The sequence below is a fragment of the Lingula anatina genome, chromosome 1, assembly GCF_051362555.1.
Source record: "Lingula anatina isolate TDL-2025a chromosome 1, LinAna3.0, whole genome shotgun sequence".
Classification (NCBI taxonomy): domain Eukaryota; kingdom Metazoa; phylum Brachiopoda; class Lingulata; order Lingulida; family Lingulidae; genus Lingula; species Lingula anatina.
The window spans coordinates 36002009-36021658 of record NC_141767.1 but is presented as its reverse complement, the minus strand read 5'-3'; the positions used below and the strand labels follow the sequence as shown (position 1 = coordinate 36021658).

The window sequence follows — 19650 nt, the reverse complement described above, 5'->3', positions numbered from 1 at the left end:
CTATCCTACTGGGTGGTGTACAGTAGCATTGCATAAAACATAAAATCAAAAGAAGCAATGCGCAGCAGACGACACAGGAATTTTAAATGGTGGGACGTGGTTTTCTTATGAAATGTGGCCAAGGTCTATTGAACTGTTTATATAGGCCTATTTAGAAAAAAATGGAAAGCGTTCGTAAATTTCGCAGTTCGTGTTAAAAACATTTAAAACAAAGACAGTATCAAGAATTCATGCATTTTTTGCAAATATTCTTTTAAAAATTTGAAACCAGCTTAAACTGAAATATATGACCTGTCTTTTCTGGTTCTCTTGTTACGGGTCGGGTGTCTCTTCGTTTATCCCAGTTTCAATGCAATAAAAGTTTCTCTCAGTTTCGTTCTTTTTCTCTAATATTTCCAAGGAAAAGAAAAATGGGCGTTCAGTAGTCTTCAGATAAGCTATAGAGGTTTCACGTTTCTTTTGCTGCCTTTGGTTTCTTTTATGTTGGGCTCCTTTCATTTGCTACACAAAAAGAATAAGAGGATGTAAATTCTTTCAGGATTAAATCTTTCATTCGTAAAGATGAATGCATAGGCTGTCAAACAAGTATATGAAATTAGCTTTGAAGCTGGCTGTAAACGCAGGCTTTTGAATCGATCGATCTGCCTTATCTTTCTTTATGTTCGTCGATTGTTCCCCTGCCACCAAAATGTTCGATGCATTTTATTGAATGCCCCTATCCAGCGTCTCTTTTGAGGAAGACTGGGGAAATCAATTTATATGGTTAAATCAGGATGCACATGGATGCCGTGGTAAGTTGATTAACATTTCGTGTGAAACTATAAATACTGTATCATGTAAAATCTGATCAAAAATAGATAATTTTAGTTGGTGCCTGTGCTTGAAGGGACCTTGAATACTTCAATAGTGTCTTTGCTTCAAGATCTGGGTAACAAAATGTGACAAAAGAATGTGGCGATGCTGTAGGCGTAGTCGTAACCATAACGATGCACCTGTGGACGCAATTAAAAAACGAAATATCCGGTAAGCTATACATCAACTATGATCAAACTTTGGAAACTTTTATGTTAGGGACCTATCTATCAAATGTTGCAAGTTTCATGTGAAACTATGTCTTCTACCTAATACAAATGATGTGCGAATTTTTTGTCAAAGCTTGTAAACAGGACTTTACTCATGTTTATTGCAACTTGGTGATAAGCTGTTAGATGTGTATTGGTGTGAGTTGTAGGTAAATGAACCCATGAATGGCAACAAAAAGGATAAGCACGTCTGATATATAAATATAGTCACATTGAATAACTTTTTATACACAGGCTATTTGTGACCCTTGAAAGGGTTGAAATACAAGTCGTCAAACAAGTGGAACTCCGTATTCACAGTGAACATAAGTGAATAGGGGCCTAGTACGTCAGTGACGGCAGCGCTGCGTCAAATTTGGCAGCCCAATATAGTTGGAAAGGCATTCTGCTAACAACTACCTCAGACAGATGTAGACCATACTCTACATGCAGCATAAGCTTTTGACACTAGCCATCTTGGACCACAGATTCAGGCAGACACTGTGGAAATATGAGTCGTGATGTAGTTTCAAGGGTGGTGGATCATTTGCCTAAACCGTACGTACACGTAAGATACTTTTTGTTCACAAGATAAATGTTATAATTGTGATAAACCTACACGTGGATTATAATTTTAATGTTTGGCACTTTTTTGTAAGAAATCTATTGGCTTTGTTCTCTGAAAGACCAACACAGGCTTTTCTTGTTTTTCCAACGCACCTGTCTGGTAACTGGCGCCACCTATATGTAATTTCTTCCTACCGTCCAATATTTACATTTCACCAGCTGTCCAGATTGCCGGTCGGTTCAAGGCATAGAGCAATATGTCCCTCAACTGTCGGCTGTAGATCGTATAACATTTTATGGCTAACACGTTCAATTCCTTGCTGAATAGATTCGTCAAGATAAGAAGGCAGAAGTATGAAGATCTTGACGAAGCTACGCAGCCTCCCGCAGATACAGCGGCAAGAACTGAAAGTGTGGAATTTGAGGCTTTCCCACCCGAGGGAGATGGAGGAGACCCTGGGGCACCCAAAGAAGGTACATCAGTGTGCGATGAAAATAGATTAGAATGGTTCTATATAGTAATATAGCCATGTTACATTTATTGTTGGAATAAGTTGCACCGCAAGCCACATTTCTGCTATTATGAATTCATTAGACCTACTGGCACTGCTACCAGTACAGTGTACATCTGCACATATCTAACCTTTCGTGCTGCCCTTACCAGAATTTTATTTAAGTTTAAACAAAGCCTGTGTAGACCAATTTCCCATTTACACAACAGATGGGCTATGGCAGACAATGGAAAATTGTTTATTTATGGCTTACAAGAAAGAAACTTAGAGTACAGTGTGATGGCTGACAAGGAAAAAATAGACCTCAGATCATTAAGCTTGGTTTGCATGCATGATGAATGTTTTTTCTCTCTCTTTCTATGTATAGACTGTATCCTGTGCTATTGTTTTCACTTGATATTCAAACATTTCCGTAATCTGCACAGGTATTATTGGCACTGCAGAAATCAATAGTGAAGATTAAACACCGTTCAAAGGAATCTATGAAAATAACCAATGAAAGTATTGCAGTCAACTAGCCATTTAAAATATTTTATTAGTTTCATGCTTTATAGAAGGCTGGGAAAAGAATTGTTATGGATTTTTCATGTATTGGCCATATGTTTGGTACAGTGGCAACACTGGGTAATTAGAGTTTTATCAGATTTCCATTTAGAAGAACATTTAGATAAGCATAAATGCATATATATATATATATATTCATTGCAGCTGTAAATTAATGGCTCCTAAATTGGCAGATATGAAATCAATATGATTCACATAACTTAAATAGAGCTTCATTAATCTGTTTCATTCAAAAACACTTGACAATTAGTAGAGGCTGTTTGAAAATAAGATAGGGAAGTTACATGCAAATGTAAACTCTTTGATAGCATATATATTGATACAGTTTTGATTCTTGGTCAGAAAATATCAGTATAAGGTGATCTTTAATTGATTTGATGTTTCTGCTTGCTTCAGATACATTCACAGTTGAGCAGGCAGTGGATGCCATTGGTTTTGGCAAATTCCAGATCAAGCTCTCTCTTCTCACAGGTCTAGCATGGGTTAGTACATTTTATTGTAATTTAGTTGTATTCTGTAGTTGCTCTTCCAATTCCAACCACACTTTTTATGACTATATATATCAGATTTCACAGTTACTAAATATATATTTTATTTCTTCGTGTAGTTTCTTTTAAAAGACACTGATCTAGAAATAATGAGTGTTTTATTTTAATTTTTATCTGCTTCAGGAAATTATTACTGATTCAGATAAAAAATTGAAGGTTGATGACACCAGGTTTTATTATTTTTAGTTGAATAAATACGGCCTTAAGAGGAATTTATACAACTTGAATATTACCTGCTTAAATATTTTCATCGGTAACGGAGAAAGGAATACTATCAGAGCAATAGATTATAGTTAGAAGACAGTGAAACGTAATGCATCACAAAAAGGTTGCCTGCATAAAGATTATTCCATTAGTTTAAATGGTACTAGTAAATGCCCATATTGTAACACATTGTGCATTCTAAATCATCAGCTTCAATTTTTCTAAAAGAAGACAGAGTATGTTTGTAAAGGGGCCACAGAACAGGACATTGAACAGGGGAGGGTGCTTTCTGCATGAAATAATTAATTGATTAAATAGCAATCATTTAAAATTTTGATTGTGTTTCACAGTACCTTTGTAATGAAGTATTGTCACTAATAACTTACAATGGTTTTATTTTTAGCACTCAGTACACCAAAAGCCATTAGCAGAAAATGGTTCTGCATAAGTTCTTTTTAAGGCCCCACTGGGCTCTTTTATTTACCTGTGGTTATCAGACACATTCTGGTATACTCAGAAAATAACAACAGGGATTCCAATCAACCTATTGGGCATATTAAATAACATACTTCTCATCTTTTCTTAATTTTCCCCTGATACCTGCCATTTGCATGCTAAAGGGTAATTCACTTGATATGAAGTTACATAATTAAAGACGGAAGCTTTTGCCATTATAAGCTGTTTGCTTACACTCTAGCGATATACTAATTCTTTTTAAAAACACTAAGTTGTAAGTTATTAGATTATAATATTTCAGAAATGAATTTTTAATGACCTAGTGAAAGCTTAAAATCTTGACTGATAAGTATTGCACTGTTTATTGATTTTAAAACTGTTACATTGGTCTGATAGCCTTAATAATGCCAAAAGAGCATACAAATGATGTTTTAGGTATTACAGTCACTGGATGCTAGATAGAATTAACTCATAGTTTTAGTGACTGTAAAAGCATTGTCTTGTATAAATGGCTTGCTCTTTTCATCCTTGCAAATGTTTTTCTTTGAGTAAATTTCTCAAATGAACAGAAGATATGCACCAATTTTTTAATTAGGTTCACACTTGCCCTTAGTCACATGGAAAGTATCACATCTTATTGAAATTAAACTGGAAACAATATTTTCACATTATTCCGGAGTAGTGGATTTTTCTCAGTAATTTTTTTGCCTCTTCATTTTTGAAACCTGAAATAAAAGGCTGAAAGTAAAAACAAAACTCATATGTATAGAGCCTGTATTTCAAAACCTTGCCTTGATTTTGTGAAAACCCATATATCTGAAAACCACAGTACCTTAATAGTCTGGTACTTTATTTGAAATTGTTTGTAACACTTTATTACAGCTTCTGAACAAAGAGTGGCACTGCCATAATTGAAGTTATTACAGCCTGTGCCTTCAATTTTTTACCCTTGTGGTCTTACAAGCCAATAGGCCTTGAAATCTACTTGTCTAAAAGGGAAAACTACTGTGCATACGAGATTCAAAATACCCAATAAATAGATTGTACATAACACCTAGAAATACAATAAATTACCTTTTACCACCAAAACATTGGCTATCTCATTTATTCTTAATTATCTATGCCTGCCTTTATACAGGTGAACCTTCATAGATGGATAGCCTCAGTAATAATTTTTTCATACTAACTAACTTCAAATGTTGGAGCAGATTCATTCACCAATTGAAAGCATGGGGGAAATCCATTTTATGGCACTTATCCTGCCAAAATGAACAGTTGTAATCCCTTTAATCAGTATTGGGTAGCTCAAGTTAAAATCTATAGATAGTGGACAATGGAAAAAAATACTCTAAAACAACTCCAGACTGGTAACTTTTAAAAATCCATTTTTGTTACTAGTCTAACATTAAATCTACCACTTCATTGTGTTGGCCCATTGGCTAGTGTCATGATCTTATTCCTACATGATGGATTTTTTCTTTTGCAGATGTCTGATGCCATGGAGATGATGATCCTCAGTATCCTGGGGCCAGCATTACACTGTGACTGGGATCTGGAGGACTGGGAGAAAGCTCTCATTACAACTGTAAGGTTTATCAATGAAACAGGATCAGATGCATTATGCCTTTGTTGAAAAGTTAAAGTAATTTTGCTGTGAAGTGATTTTATAATTTTGTATTCAGCTACTGAAAAAGGGCAGCAATGTACCGGTTTAGCATCTCCTCCTAAAAATAAATGAATAAAATTTTCCTATCAGATTTTTTAGGCATGACATTGTTTACAGTCGAAAAAAAGTTTAGTGTTTTATTTTTAATTTTTTTCTTTTTACATCTATCTCTCTATCTGTCTGTCTATCTGTCTATCTATCTATCTATCTATCTATCTATCTATATAATTTTGTTCAATTTCAGATTGTATTTGTTGGTATGATGGTGAGCTCTGGGTTGTGGGGGACCATATGTGACAAATATGGAAGAAGGATGGTAAGAAAAATGTTTATTAATTTGTTGGTTTTTGCTGAAAGTTTGGGCAATATTTGTAATTAAAAGTTGTCACCAGTTTTAGCTGGCAACTATCACATTTTGTTGGTTTATTATTTCGCATTTGAAATACGTATATTTTTTTATTTTTGTCTTATTTTTGATGAACTGAAAAAGACAGGCATTGTCAGTCAAAAATTAGACAAATAAAAAATGTCGGGTACTATCTGTGATATGATAAAACAGAATGGATAATGGATTTATTCTGTAAAAACTAATTGCTAGAAGCAGAAAGACTAGGATAATGAACAAGATTTTATACTTATCTTACAATTCACTAGTTCATCACTGATTTGGTTTGAAATAAAGTAATTGGACTCAGCATATATTAGCTTTTGTGCTGAAGTGAAGCCCAGCTTGTGTGATCCCGCTAATGGAATTTCACGCAAAGAAGACATTCATCATATAAGTGGTATGAGCACTGACTAATAAACCTTGATTTCACCAGCCTTAACTTCCACCACAATTAGCAACATTTAAGAAATTGAGCCCATTTTTTCTCTAGTTTAAAGGTAGTGAGTAGCGTTTATCTTGAAATGAAAGGTTGATACAGGAGATGTAATTGCCAGCGTTGTGATAATAGGATTTTAATATCATCTATGGCTTGCTGCCTTGACGAGACCTGTGGTGATGTATTGATTTTTGTCGTAAGCAGTTGCGCTTGATATTCTCCATACTGTCTTATGAAGGCATGACGAGAGAAAGCAAGTGATCTTAATTGGATTTTGATTGTTGAATTACAAGACAGCTATTTCTCAGAGCCAATTTCTTTCCCTTGAGTTGAAAAGAGTTTATTCTTTTCTTTTTGTGTGTGTGTGTGTTATGACTTTGTGAGACATGCTGGTGGCAGAAACTCACCTCTATACTATTATAAGCATATTTGTGTTATTTCTAGTAAATATTGGGGAAGCATTAGGTGACCTGGGATACCATATAGATTTTGTGTACAGTAATGAGCATGATGGCTTTTATAATTATGAAAAGGTATATTAATTTCAGCAAGGGTTTCTTTAGGTTATGGTAGAGTGATCTTATCCCTCCTACTACACAATTCTTTACTCATTTTAATTCCTTCAAATTTACTACACATAAAATCTATTTGACTGTTTCTTATTATGTGATGCACAGCTCTTGTCTGAAATGATTAATTGCACTAATACACCATTGCTACCTTAGATAATATGGCCAAACAAAGCCTAGAAAAAACTTTCATATAAACATTGCTTTATTGAATGTCCCTTAGGAACCATGCCTCAGATTATTGGTAATCAATCCAGTAGTAGTATCATTTAAAAACATTCAGATTGATATTGGTGCTCTTAATTACAAAAGTTGCTTTTTTAGGATTAATCATAATTCAGTAATTTTAGTGAGGAGCATAACATAACCCTGTGGGCAGTCTTCTTAACAGAGGTCTACACTGTACACATCATAGATTCTGAAGATCGCAAGTTAATGTTTCTTTAGATGTACTGCCTGTGTTTAGAAAACTTCTTGATGTATACTATATTACAACTACAGATGAATCTCTTGGCACAGTCAATATACACTGCATCTTAATATTTTTTAGTATTTTCTACACTATAAAACCAGTATTTATTTATTTATCCATTTATTTATTTAGTTCATCCTATTGGGAAAACTTTAATATGCTTTCTGTGAAAGAACAACTGACCACATTTAAGACTTATTATGGATGTTGTACTTTCAAGCATTTTATCTACAACCCTGATATTATTTCATTTGTTTACCATTGAAAGGGTTGTGATAAAAAGAATAGCCCTACTATAATTTATTTATATTTGCTTTCAGTGTTATACATTTGGGCTTATTCCAATATATTTATCAGCCTATTTATCAATATTACCATAATATTGAGTAATAAATGGATTCATTTAACTTGCAGGAGTTAATTTTGAGCTCCGTGTTCACATTCTACTATGGCCTTGTCAGTTCCTTTTCTCCAGTGTACGTATGGATGCTAATACTGCGTGGATTGGTTGGATTTGGAATAGGAGGTGCTCCACAATCGTAAGTCACCATTTTTATACAACCTCCACCTCCTACCCCACCCCCATTGCGGCTGATTTGGTTGAAGCTTTCATTAGACTGGGCTGTCAATTTAGTTTGTCACAGCCCAGTTGCCATTGTCATAATTAGGAAAAAAATTAAGAAAGTTGCAGTTTGGGTTTACTGCGTACATGTTATCTTGAATTTCTTTTCTGATCTATTTGTATGTAAACTTGCCCTAGAAAATGATTGTTTAAATCACTAACCAGGATTTGTAGAAGCCAAAGTTCATTCCATATGCATAAAGCACACCACCACTGATGTTTTATGCATGAGATTGTTTGCCTTTTAATGGTGTTTGAAAGTACAGTCAGAAACGTCTAAATTTACCAAGCAGTTGGCCACTATTTGCTTGTGATGAATATGTGCCGCATGCAATTTAGATGCATTGGACTCACTTAACTTAGGAATTAGATTTCACATGGATCTGCAGGGTGCTATAGAATTTTAAAAAATCCATAAATCCATATTCCAATTGAAAAACAATAAGTAATGATCAGTGTTTAAGTTAGAGGCATTTTTCACTTGGCTGTATTTCAATCACTTGGACTGTGATGGATTTATTTTGACCAAAGTGGACTAAAGTTTTTGGTCTGAAAGTTTAAAATCTAAACCTCTTCTTGGACCCAGTTCTAAATGCTCCCTGTACATTTTACAAAATATTTTGGTTCCTTTTGAACTTGGTCATGATCGGTTGCCTACCATGCAATATTCATGAAATGGTTTTCACAAAAATACTCTTTTTTGCTGTGCTATAAGCTACAGCCATTCTGTAACTGAAAGATTTTTTGTGTGTATCATGTGACAGCACATCCCTTTTAGGCACCATGCATGTAGAGATAATGGAATCAAGCCATTAACTTTTTTGTGTATTTCAGTGTCACGTTGTATGCGGAGTTCCTACCATCAGCTTCCAGGGCAAAGTGTGTAGTACTTATTGAGGTAATAAATCATATGGCTTTTATTAATTACACTTGTGAAGGTAGAAAACTTTTTCATAAAAGAAATGATTTAAGGTAGATCGGTCGTTACATGTTCCAACGTTCGAATTTTTTAAAAATTTTTTTGGTTTGAAGAGACACTCAAGTACATTAAAAATTTGCAAAAAAAATTGGGGGTCACCGACCAAATAAGAGAACTACGCCCAAATATGTTACACCCTGCATATCGCACTAATCCCCATTCAAATCAATGGGAAAATGGGTGTTTTTTCACTAAAACATTATTTTTTATGATTTTCTAACGTTCGAATTAAAAAAAAATTTTTTTTGTGTAAAGAGGCATCCAAGTGCATTTAAATTCTGCAAAAAAAATTGGGGGTCACCGACCAAATAAGAGAACTACGTCAAGTTGAAATGCATTACACCCTGCGTGACGCACTAGTCCCCATTCAAATCAATGGGAAAATGGGTGTTTTTTCACTAAAGCATTATTTTTTATGACTTTCTGACGTTTGAATTTTTTTAAAAAACTTTTTGTGTAAAGAGGCATCCAAGTAGATTTTAATTTTGCCAAAAAAGTTGGGGGTCACCGACCAAATAAGAGAACTACGCCAAGTTGAAGTGCGTTACAACCTGCGTGACGCACTGGTCGGAAGTCCCCATTCAAATCAATGGGAAAATGGGTGTTTTTTCACTAAATCGTTATTTTTTATGGTGTGTGTGTGTGTGTGTGTGTGTGTGTGTGTGTGTGGAGATACATCTAAGTACATTTAAAACGTTCATTATGTCATAGAAGTAGAGACTCTACTTCTATGATTATGCTTAACAGTTGAAGTGAGTATATTCAGCTATTTTCAGATTTGTCATACTGATGAGGTGTAGGCCTAAGCCATTAACTTTCCAACAAAATTATTGAAGAGAGTAATAAGGGAAATACTCATACATATGAAAATAGTTTATTGCTGTTGTTATTTATAATGAATAGGACATGAACGTGACATCGTACACTGTGTTGTCAAGTAAAAAGAAGCGTCTGATACAAAGTATCAAATGCGGCATTCACGTGCTTGCTTGCGGTGCGTTCAGTACACTTTGTTTACACAAGTGAAGGTCAGAAGTGCACAATTTTTCTGTATAATATAACGCAGTTTCAATTTTGATTAGTGAATTTTCTTCAAGCTGTATGGCCATTTTCTGAACATTTGTATAAGCTACGAAATATTTCTCAGTCCAGATTTCTCTAAGTCCAAATGAGTGGCGTTACGACGCACTTCGTCGAACTCCAAGCTACGGTATGCAGCACATTCAGGGCGTTCTACCTCAAAATGTACGCAGCCGCTTAGCCCGGAATTTACAACAATTATTCTTTACATGATATAGCACCTACGTGCATAATTTGTGAGCTTTAGCTGTCATACATTTTCTAGTGCCAATTCAAATTGGAAAAGGAGCTATTCCGACGATTTCTTGAAGGGCAAGTCTATGAACGTGCTACAGTTGTCGTATGGAATCCTAGTCGACTAACGTTGTCGAAAATCTGTATCGATCATACAGAGTTACATACAAGTTGATAATGTGTGTTTATCTTATAGTTAATTGCTTTATTTCCCGAAATTGATAAAACAGACTGAAGTGTCGTTAGAGACGATTGACGATGCGCTGAAATTGCGCAAATCGTCAAATTACGTAACGACCGATCTACCTTAAGGTCATTGCAAAGTAAGCTGACAGTGATTAAACTAACAGTGGTTAAATGTTTTCGGTAAAATTGAAAAGAAATTAATGAATCCTGGTATCTCTTCTATAGAACTGAAACTATGTGTTTCAAACTGAATTAATTTAATTTTTAAATTGCAGAGTGTATTTAACTCTTTTATATCAGTATTGCATTGTGTTTTAACATGTGCTCATGAGAGAAGTTTTCATATCCTGAATTTTTTTTTTTTTTTTTTTAATTAGATATTTTGGGCCATAGGTACCTGTTTTGAGGTCTTATTGGCTCTAATAGTGATGCCAAACTTGGGATGGAGATGGCTCCTTGGATTCTCTGCCATGCCACTGCTCATATTTACATTAGCATGCGTGGTAAGGCAAATAAATTTCAGGTTTCAATAATGCACTCTACCAAAGGAATTAAGTCTATAGCTACTAGCATATATTTAAGAAGTAATAAGATCCTCCAAGATTGCCTTTATGTCAATCAGTTATTTATTACATATTTTATGGATATATATGTATTTGAAAGTTTTATCTTCATCTGCTTGTTTGTATAACTTAAACCTTTTGGTTGCTATGATTTCAGTAAACTTAACATAATTATTTCAGTGGCTACCAGAGAGTGCACGGTTTGATATGGCCAGAGGTCGCTCAGATAAAGCCTTGGCTACACTTCAGAGGATAGCCAAGGATAATAATAAGCCGATGCCTCTGGGAAAGTTGGTTCATTCTGGACCCAGTAGTGTGGACCCAACACAGATTGTAAGCTATATCATTGCTGAGAGCTCCATTTCACAATAAAGTCAAATACTGGACTTAATTTGTAAATTTTTAAAGCTAAATGTTATGTCTCAAAGTCATGTTTGGGTTAGTTTAATGGCTCAAGGAATAATTTTGTTGTAGGTATTATTGAATCTGCTTTAAATTGATAATTGAATGTCAGTCACATATGCAAGTGTAACATTTATTAAAAGTACAGATGGGAAGGCAAACATAAGCAAAAAAAAGACAAATCTATCAACAGTGCAACTTTTCATTTTCAGAAAGCAAAAAGAGGAAGGCTTAAGGACCTTTTTACCCCAGAAATGAGAGTTACAACTTTTATGCTTTGGATAATATGGTAGATAGTTGTTGTGCAAGCTGCAGTTTTTTGTATATAGATTAACAATACCAAAATGTCAACAGTCAGTATGAGGTGTGGTTAATCATTTAAAATTATATCAAATTAATCCATAAGTAATGTATATGTTAGATTTTTGTCAGCATTTCTTTTGATCATCCAACGTTTTCTTTTACCTTTCTCCATTTTTTAGGTTTGCCAATGCATTTTCATACTATGGGATAGTTCTACTGACCACTGAGCTGTTTGAGTCTGGGGAAACATGCCATGGTTTGTTTAATTATAATGAATTATTTATCCATGTCTTTATATATTAAAATTGTGTTTAATTTACTATGAGAAAGATCTGTGTTTAAAGTATCAGTAGGTTGAGATTGATATGCAACCATACTTTTTTATGAAAAAAAAACTATTATTTTTGACCAAAAATTACATAAAATACTTATATAAAGTAAAGGTTTGTTATCCTTATGGTTGTAAAAGTATTTTAGTACAAATCACTAAGTTTATTACATTGTTTTGAATATTTCTTTTTCACATTAATTTAGTAAGTGGAAAGTTAGATGCCCCTAGCTGCTCCTTGGAGTGTAAAGTATTGACCACAAAAGACTATGTAGACCTATTGTGGACAACCTTAGCAGAGTTTCCAGGTAAAAAGGAAATCTTGGCCATTATTTTCAATTATTGTGCTTCAGAAGTAGATATAATGTTCTAATAGTTATGTAGTTAGCATGAGGTAATAACAAAGCATTTGTTCTGATTATTCATAATCGCTACTTAATTGGTGTATTTGGATGCATTAAAGGCCGTCCTTATTATCCTGTGTCATGAGGAAACCACAACTGGTGCAATTTTAAACATCATTACTTTTATATGTATTTAAGTATATGACTTTAAGACAAAAGTGTAAATTGAATGGTACATTTGATGAGGAATGCTTTTCTCATGTATATTGGTTCTTTTGTCAAAAGCATTGTGAAATACATGATAAAAGATCTTATATTTACCTGCTCCAGTGTTTCATCTGCTAAGACAAAGGTATAAATTGAATTTTACATTCTATGACAAATGGCTTTCTCATGTATAAGGGTTCTTTTCTCAATAGCAATGTTAAATATATGATCAGAGGTCTTATATTTACCTGCTCGCATGTTTTATCTGCATATCTACTTGAGGGTCTCTTGGCAATTTCACAGTGATGCTCACTGAGACTCTCAGTCTCTGTCTAGCATGGCTGTAGGGCTGAATGTTGGCCACATTTGACAACTGACTTATCATGTTCTGTTGATCTCCCCCCCCCCCCCCCCCCCCCCCATTGACCTATACCTGTCTCTTTAAAAAATAAGTCACCACACTGTTTCTCAGTTGTCAAGGATAACAACATTATTTTTCTAGGTTTGATTCTTACTGTGTTTATAATTGATCCTCTGGGCAGGAAGAAAACAATGGGCTTTGAGTTTTTAGTGTTTTCTCTCTTCACCTTCCTCATCTGCACATGCCCAACAAGGTGAGCAGAAACATTTCTCTTGCGGTATTTATATTTGAAAAGTATATACCTTGATGTACTTATGTATGTACATAGACACGTATGTATGTTTTGAGATCTAAAATGTATTCTCACATAAATTTTTACTGCTTACTATTTTACTTGCATTAAAAGTGCAATATTGACTTTTTCCCATTATTTACAATATTTATTATGAAGTATTTGTTGATTTCTTTTTCAGGGGTTTGCTGATATTTTTCATATTTGTGGCAAGAGCATTTATATCAGGTGCTTTCCAGGCATGCTATGTGTATACTCCAGAGGTGAGAGGGATGGATTTTCTACAGACTCAGTATAAAAATAAAAAAAATATATCAGATTTTAAAAGTTGGAGATGGAAAGCAATATAAGTCATATATAATGTGTATTGCATTCCTTATTAAACTTTTAAGAGAAGTGGGAATTTTTTTCTTTTTGTGAGCTGAAAAGGCCATCAGTTATTTTTTACAAACCCTTAAAAATCACCATCAAATGATTAGGGTAAGAGAGACTGCCTCATATTTTGTCAAATCTTTAAAAAAAAATTTTATCTCTTTACAGTCTCATCTTTAGAGTATGTAAAGTTTTGCCTCATCACAAGTATTTCTATTCCCAGGTGTACCCCACCACCACCCGTGCAATAGGGCTGGGCACCTGTAGTGCCATGGCCAGAATTGGTGCAATTGTTACTCCCTTCGTAGCCCAGGTAAGAGCAAGTTTAATCTCTATAACTTATTTCTTCATGTATGATAATTTACAGTAAGTTCATACAAAATTTATTAAATCTGTTTATATTTGAATTTTTGTTAGTAGTGCCTAAGAACGCAATATGAAGCACAGTCACTTGAATTTTTGCAACAGTTTTTAGTAGGACTAAAAAACGAAATGTGTGTTTTGAAAAGCGAGCTTGGTTTATGTTAGAAGGTTTGTATCTGTGATAACTGATGGTGACAAATCTTTTTTTTTTTTAATTAATTTTTGAAATAATCATGGTCTGAATTTTAAGAGTAATAACTCTGAGCAAAAATATAATGTAATTACAAATAATAAATGATTTTGCAATATTTTAGGAACAATATTAGTCTTGATGCATACATATATGATTTATATCCCAATGTGTCTCTCAAATTGTTTCACATGCAGTATTTTGTTCACAAAAACATGAAATTCGGTTGGGATTTTCCAAAGGGCAAGTGTTAGAGAGGACACACTGGGATAATATCATAAATTCTTCTATAGTGGATCTATGATCAATATTTATTGCATTGTGTGCAATTTAGTTCCTATCTGATAAGCCCAATAAATACAGAGGTCTGTCAGTAGTAAATGTTAAGGAATTCACCAGAGACCCCTGGTAGAGGGGAAGGTTGATGGATCTGGCAATAGCACTCAATGTAAGAGACTGCATGGGTAATTTGTCACAAGTTTCAAATACTTCATTGATATCCAGCATGTAGTTTTCCAAGATCAAAACCTTTCTGCTCCTGAGAAAAATGTGTCTAAATTAATGATTCTAATTTGTTTAGTATAAAAAAGTATTAACGAAGTTGTATTTGGGGAAATACAACTTAAAATTTGAATTATGTTTACATGTGTTTTGTGTACTATTTGGGCTTCTCACTTTTTAGAATATTTTTTTTGTGTATGTGTCTATTTTGCAAGTTGGTGGGATTTTACATGCTGACCATGTATAAAGATGAACTATATTATCAGAGGCTATACCAAAGACTATTGATCTCATTTGTTTCAGGTTTTATTACGGACATCAGTGTACTTAACTGCGTCTATATATGGGGGAGTGTGTATAGCAGCAGCAATAGCCTCCTTTCTTTTACCCATAGAAACAAAAGGAAGAGAAATGAAGGTAAGGACATTACTTTGGTTTCATCTACTAAGTCTAGTAAAAGTCACATTTTTGTTTCCCTTTGATGTTCCGCATATAAAATGTGGAGTAGATTAGAATATCTTGGTTGCATTTCCCTTAGTTGAGTTCTGCACACCCACATTTTATATACATTGTACATCAGGTATGATTTAGGCTGTCTTCTGGGTCTCCGGGAAGACGGTCAGGTTTTCAAGTTTACATTGACGAGTATCTAATTTTTTCTGTCGGAAGACTGTCAGAAATGGATGATGGATCAATAAAAATAATTTGTAAGCCTGTCAGAAAATATCTCTGGATCCGCCCCTGATCACCCTGAGCTTCAGAGATAACTTGACACTAACCTCTTCACTATAGCCTATCTTCCTCGTGTCAAGTTACCTCTGACGAAAATAGTTTGACCTAGTTTATATAAGCCAATCGAATCCAAGTTTCAAAATTTTTCACCAAAGTTTGGTGAAAACGCTGATTGGTTGACCATCAATCGGCAATCCTCGGCTGATTCCACAAGCTCCATGCTAACAACAAAGTTATTGTCAAGTACGGAGACATCCGAGTAGTTCTGAGTGCATAACAGTACACAAAGAAAGCATGGCGTCTCTTACGAGTGACTACGTAAAATAATGTGTTAAGTTTTCTCTTGATTCTTTGCAAAATATGAGTATATCGGAATTGAAACCAGAGCAGTTTGAGGCCCTGCATCATTATCTACTGAGGGATGTGTATTTTGCGTGCTGCCCACAGTTACGGCTGATATTCAGTCTTATCTTTGATTGGTCCGGATTTGAACAAACGTTCGCGTTCATTGGCTAGATCGTTCAATGAGTCATTGAGTGCGGGCTTTAAATTTGATTGGTGGGCGGCGGGGGCAATCGAATGTGGTCAGAGGTAACTTGACATGATGAAGATAGGCTATAGTGAAGAGGTTAGTGTCAAGTTATCTCTGAAGCTCAGGGTGCCCCTGATATGTTTTAACAAATAAATTTAATACTTATGGTACCATGAATCCCCAAACCTTAGTCCAAATCTTGTACCATACGTTAGTAAGCATTACTTTATTTATAAACAACAAGCACTCAAGCATCTACATTTTGGTTGCCAGTAACATTTGCCCACTCCTTTTTGAGCCAACTCCACTTTGGGGTCATTGGATTTACTTCCACAATTTTGACAGAAGTACTATGAAATTATCTTTAATTACAGAACTTTAAAATGGCATGTTATTGAAGTATGGCTAATTAAAGGGGGTAAACATGTCTTAAACTGTCAGGTGATATGTTTATAGTTGATGAGTATTTTGAGTAAGAATTGCCATGTTAAGGTGTGAAGTATAATCTTCATTGTGGTGTCTTTGCAAGGTTGAATTGAAAAAAAAATAGGCAAGTCTTAGCATAACTCATTATTATTCAGCTTTTGTCAGGTCATTGACCTCTGCTTTCTGTGTGCAGAGACCATAAACATGTTAGTCGTGTACTGGGTGTCACCCTTTACTTGACTAACATGGTTACCGTGTTATTTATAGCAAAGATGTATTAGCATATTTTCTTGTTAATAGCGCATTTATATTTTGCATTTGTATTTCAGGAATCTCATGTAGATACCACAGTTGATGTTCTGCCTCCAGTTGTCCATTAGCTAACATCTTGCCATCCTGACTCTCAGGAGGTAGAACCTCACCATGTCAGCAGTCATCATTGAAAAGAAAGGGACATTATGGATCAGCGACATGTTTCCCAACATAACCAAGTTTTTAGTCTTAAACTACGAATGCTAAATAATAATAACCAAATGTATATGGAGTGTACTTAATAACAGTGGTCTAAAATGGTTCCCAAATGGATATACGAAATATGCTATACATACCAAATGAGCATCTGGGAGTAAAATTTAACTTAAAAAAGTTAGTAGCCTAATGTGGTAAGCGACTTACGAGATTCTTTGCGTAATCCAACTTATTCAGCTACGATTCTTAGCAGGCTTAACTAACAACACCAGCCTTTGACATCAGTTCTATTATTGCCAGCAGGGTTCAGGGTGCAGATTCTAAAAGCACTGGGTAACTTTCAAATGGTGACTTATATCTGCTCTGTTGAGGGCACTGATAGATCCACTTGTCTGTTTTGGTCTACTATTTCTCTTAACATTTATTTGGACCTACCTGTTCAAGCCAATTTTGCTTAAGTTGTGGAAAAAAATAAATCTGCACCCTGTAGATGGTATGTGCTAGTTTATTTTATAAGAGGTGGGATTCCTTGCTCCTGTGGTATTTTCTGTAAGGCAGCCTAGTTATATAGATGTTTTTGTGTGGTAATGAAAGAGTAAAGACTTGTTCTGAGCTGGGCTAAAGATCAGAGATGAAAGTGTACTGGATTTATCCGGAAATCCAGATATAGGTTGTATGTTTAAAAAAATCATGAAAAATCCCCCCCAACTCCAATATAGCAGGAATATATAGCTGTATGCCTTCAGCGCTTGCATTTTCAAGATCTGTTTTGAATAGGTCCACTTTCATCTCTGATCGGTTGATATTGAATATGTATGCCCTGTGCCGTGCCCCCCCCCCCCCCCAAAAAAAAAGGGAAATAGTTAAAGTGTTTATTTAGAAGTTTTTCAGTAGAAATGGTTGTATGTTGTTATCTGTACTCAAAACCACTAAATATTTTTAACTTATAATTCTTTGTCATTTTTTCCCGATCACACCATTAAAAGAAAATGGGGTCATTATATCTATAACATGATGCAAAACCTTTTGCTGCCTTTTGAATATTGGTCCTTTTCCAAAGTTTTGATGTTGGGTATGGACAGGCTATCACGGTGACTGCATGGTAGCTTGAATTTAATAAGCTAGTATATATCAAAGAAGCCAAGCTTTTGTTTATTTTCATCTAAAAGTACAATGGAGTGCAAACTTTATGTTCGCTCTGTTAAATTTTTTCTTGAAAGATGACATTTTACATGGATTTGCATTAAATGACACCATGGTGCACCAAGATTTAATTATATAATGTTTTATTGGTAAGGTATTGAGAAAATCTTTTGAACCAGAGAATGAAGATAAATAGTTTTCTTCTCAAAAGAAGATAGGCATATCAGAGAGCATAAATCATTCACTTGTTAGAATAAACTGAATTGACAAGCATCTTTTTTGCATAATAAACAAGGCAGTCTTCGAATATAGTATCAGCCTCTTATACACTGGTTTTGGGCAGTTATAATTTGCTTTTATATAATTTTATTTATTTCATAATAAACAAGTGATATTTAAGTTAAATGCTTTTCTAGCTGAAATATTTTGTTTTATCCACCTTTATTGATATTATTTTTTATAGCTCATTTTAAGGGTTTTAACTATGTTTTGTTTGAAGGATAACATGGTATGTTTTAGTTATGATAAAATTAACATTTTTGGTTGTGTTTTAATTATATATTTTCAAATAAAAGATCAAGCATAAAACTCACCTTAAGATAGAAAGACGCATTTCTCACAAGAATCAATATTATGTATTGTAAAAATGTTAGCGTATATTTACAATGTATACCAATGTCAGAATTTTAATTTAAACAAAGTATTTTAGAAGTAGAGAGAACACAACCGATGCAAGGTTGACCCGATGTGTGCATGCATGCACATGCACACACACACACACACACACACACACACAGTGCTGCATGAAATAATAGGCAATAGAATGTTAGACTGCCAATAGACTATTGTTCACGACTTGGGTGATCATTGCATACTTGTCATACTGATAGCTAATGGGGAACTACTGTGATAATCACAATTGCCGTTCAGGTACAAAACATCTCTGTTTTTACTGGCACAATTTATCTAGAAAATGTTGAAAGAACTACATTCCATGCCATTATGAAGAACAAACCAATCCAAGAGATTACTCTACAGACTTTTGAATTTTAGCATTTATTTATTACTTTTTATGTTACTATAGATATATATATTTATTGTACAGTGTTTGATGTTATAGATAAATGGATATAATTGTGAGCAGCAATTTTTGTGTTGTGTATTGACACGTAAGGTTAATTGTTACCTAGATGGTTGTTGAAGAAATAATAAATGGTTATAAAGTTTACAAAATGTACTTATGTAATATTTGTGCAGGATTATGCTGAATGTGTAATATTGTGGCCTGTGAACATGATATCAAAATAAGACTTTAGTAAACACAGTTAATTTATTTTAAAAACTTCACTACTTAAAAGACGCCATCACAGCATTTCATTGATGTGAAAACCTCCAATAAAATTGCATTTTGATTTTGGATCATTCAAGTAGTATTAATTTAAAGATGCTTTTCAATGGGGTTTAGCTAAGGCAAAGTTCAGTGCCATATCTCATGCTTTAACATGATGTCACATTTCTGTATTTTCACATTTAGCAAAGTTTTAATAAGAGAAAATGACAAGATTAAAAACCTTCAATG

General features: G+C 34.3%; 1 protein-coding gene across 1 annotated transcript; it reads left to right on the top strand.

Moving 5' to 3' along the window:
- The first annotated feature begins 572 nt into the window (after positions 1 to 572).
- On the top strand, positions 573 to 17755 carry LOC106160719 (synaptic vesicle 2-related protein). Its single transcript, XM_013537388.2, has 18 exons — positions 573 to 791; positions 1317 to 1619; positions 1957 to 2102; positions 3101 to 3186; positions 5399 to 5497; positions 5823 to 5894; positions 7858 to 7982; positions 8900 to 8963; positions 10922 to 11047; positions 11288 to 11440; positions 11722 to 11798; positions 11992 to 12068; positions 12347 to 12448; positions 13194 to 13305; positions 13526 to 13607; positions 13940 to 14029; positions 15074 to 15187; positions 16790 to 17755. Exons 2-18 carry the CDS (start codon positions 1573 to 1575, stop codon positions 16838 to 16840), a joined length of 1623 nt encoding a protein of 540 aa, XP_013392842.2. The 5' UTR covers positions 573 to 791; positions 1317 to 1572; the 3' UTR covers positions 16841 to 17755.
- The last annotated feature ends 1895 nt before the right edge of the window (positions 17756 to 19650 follow it).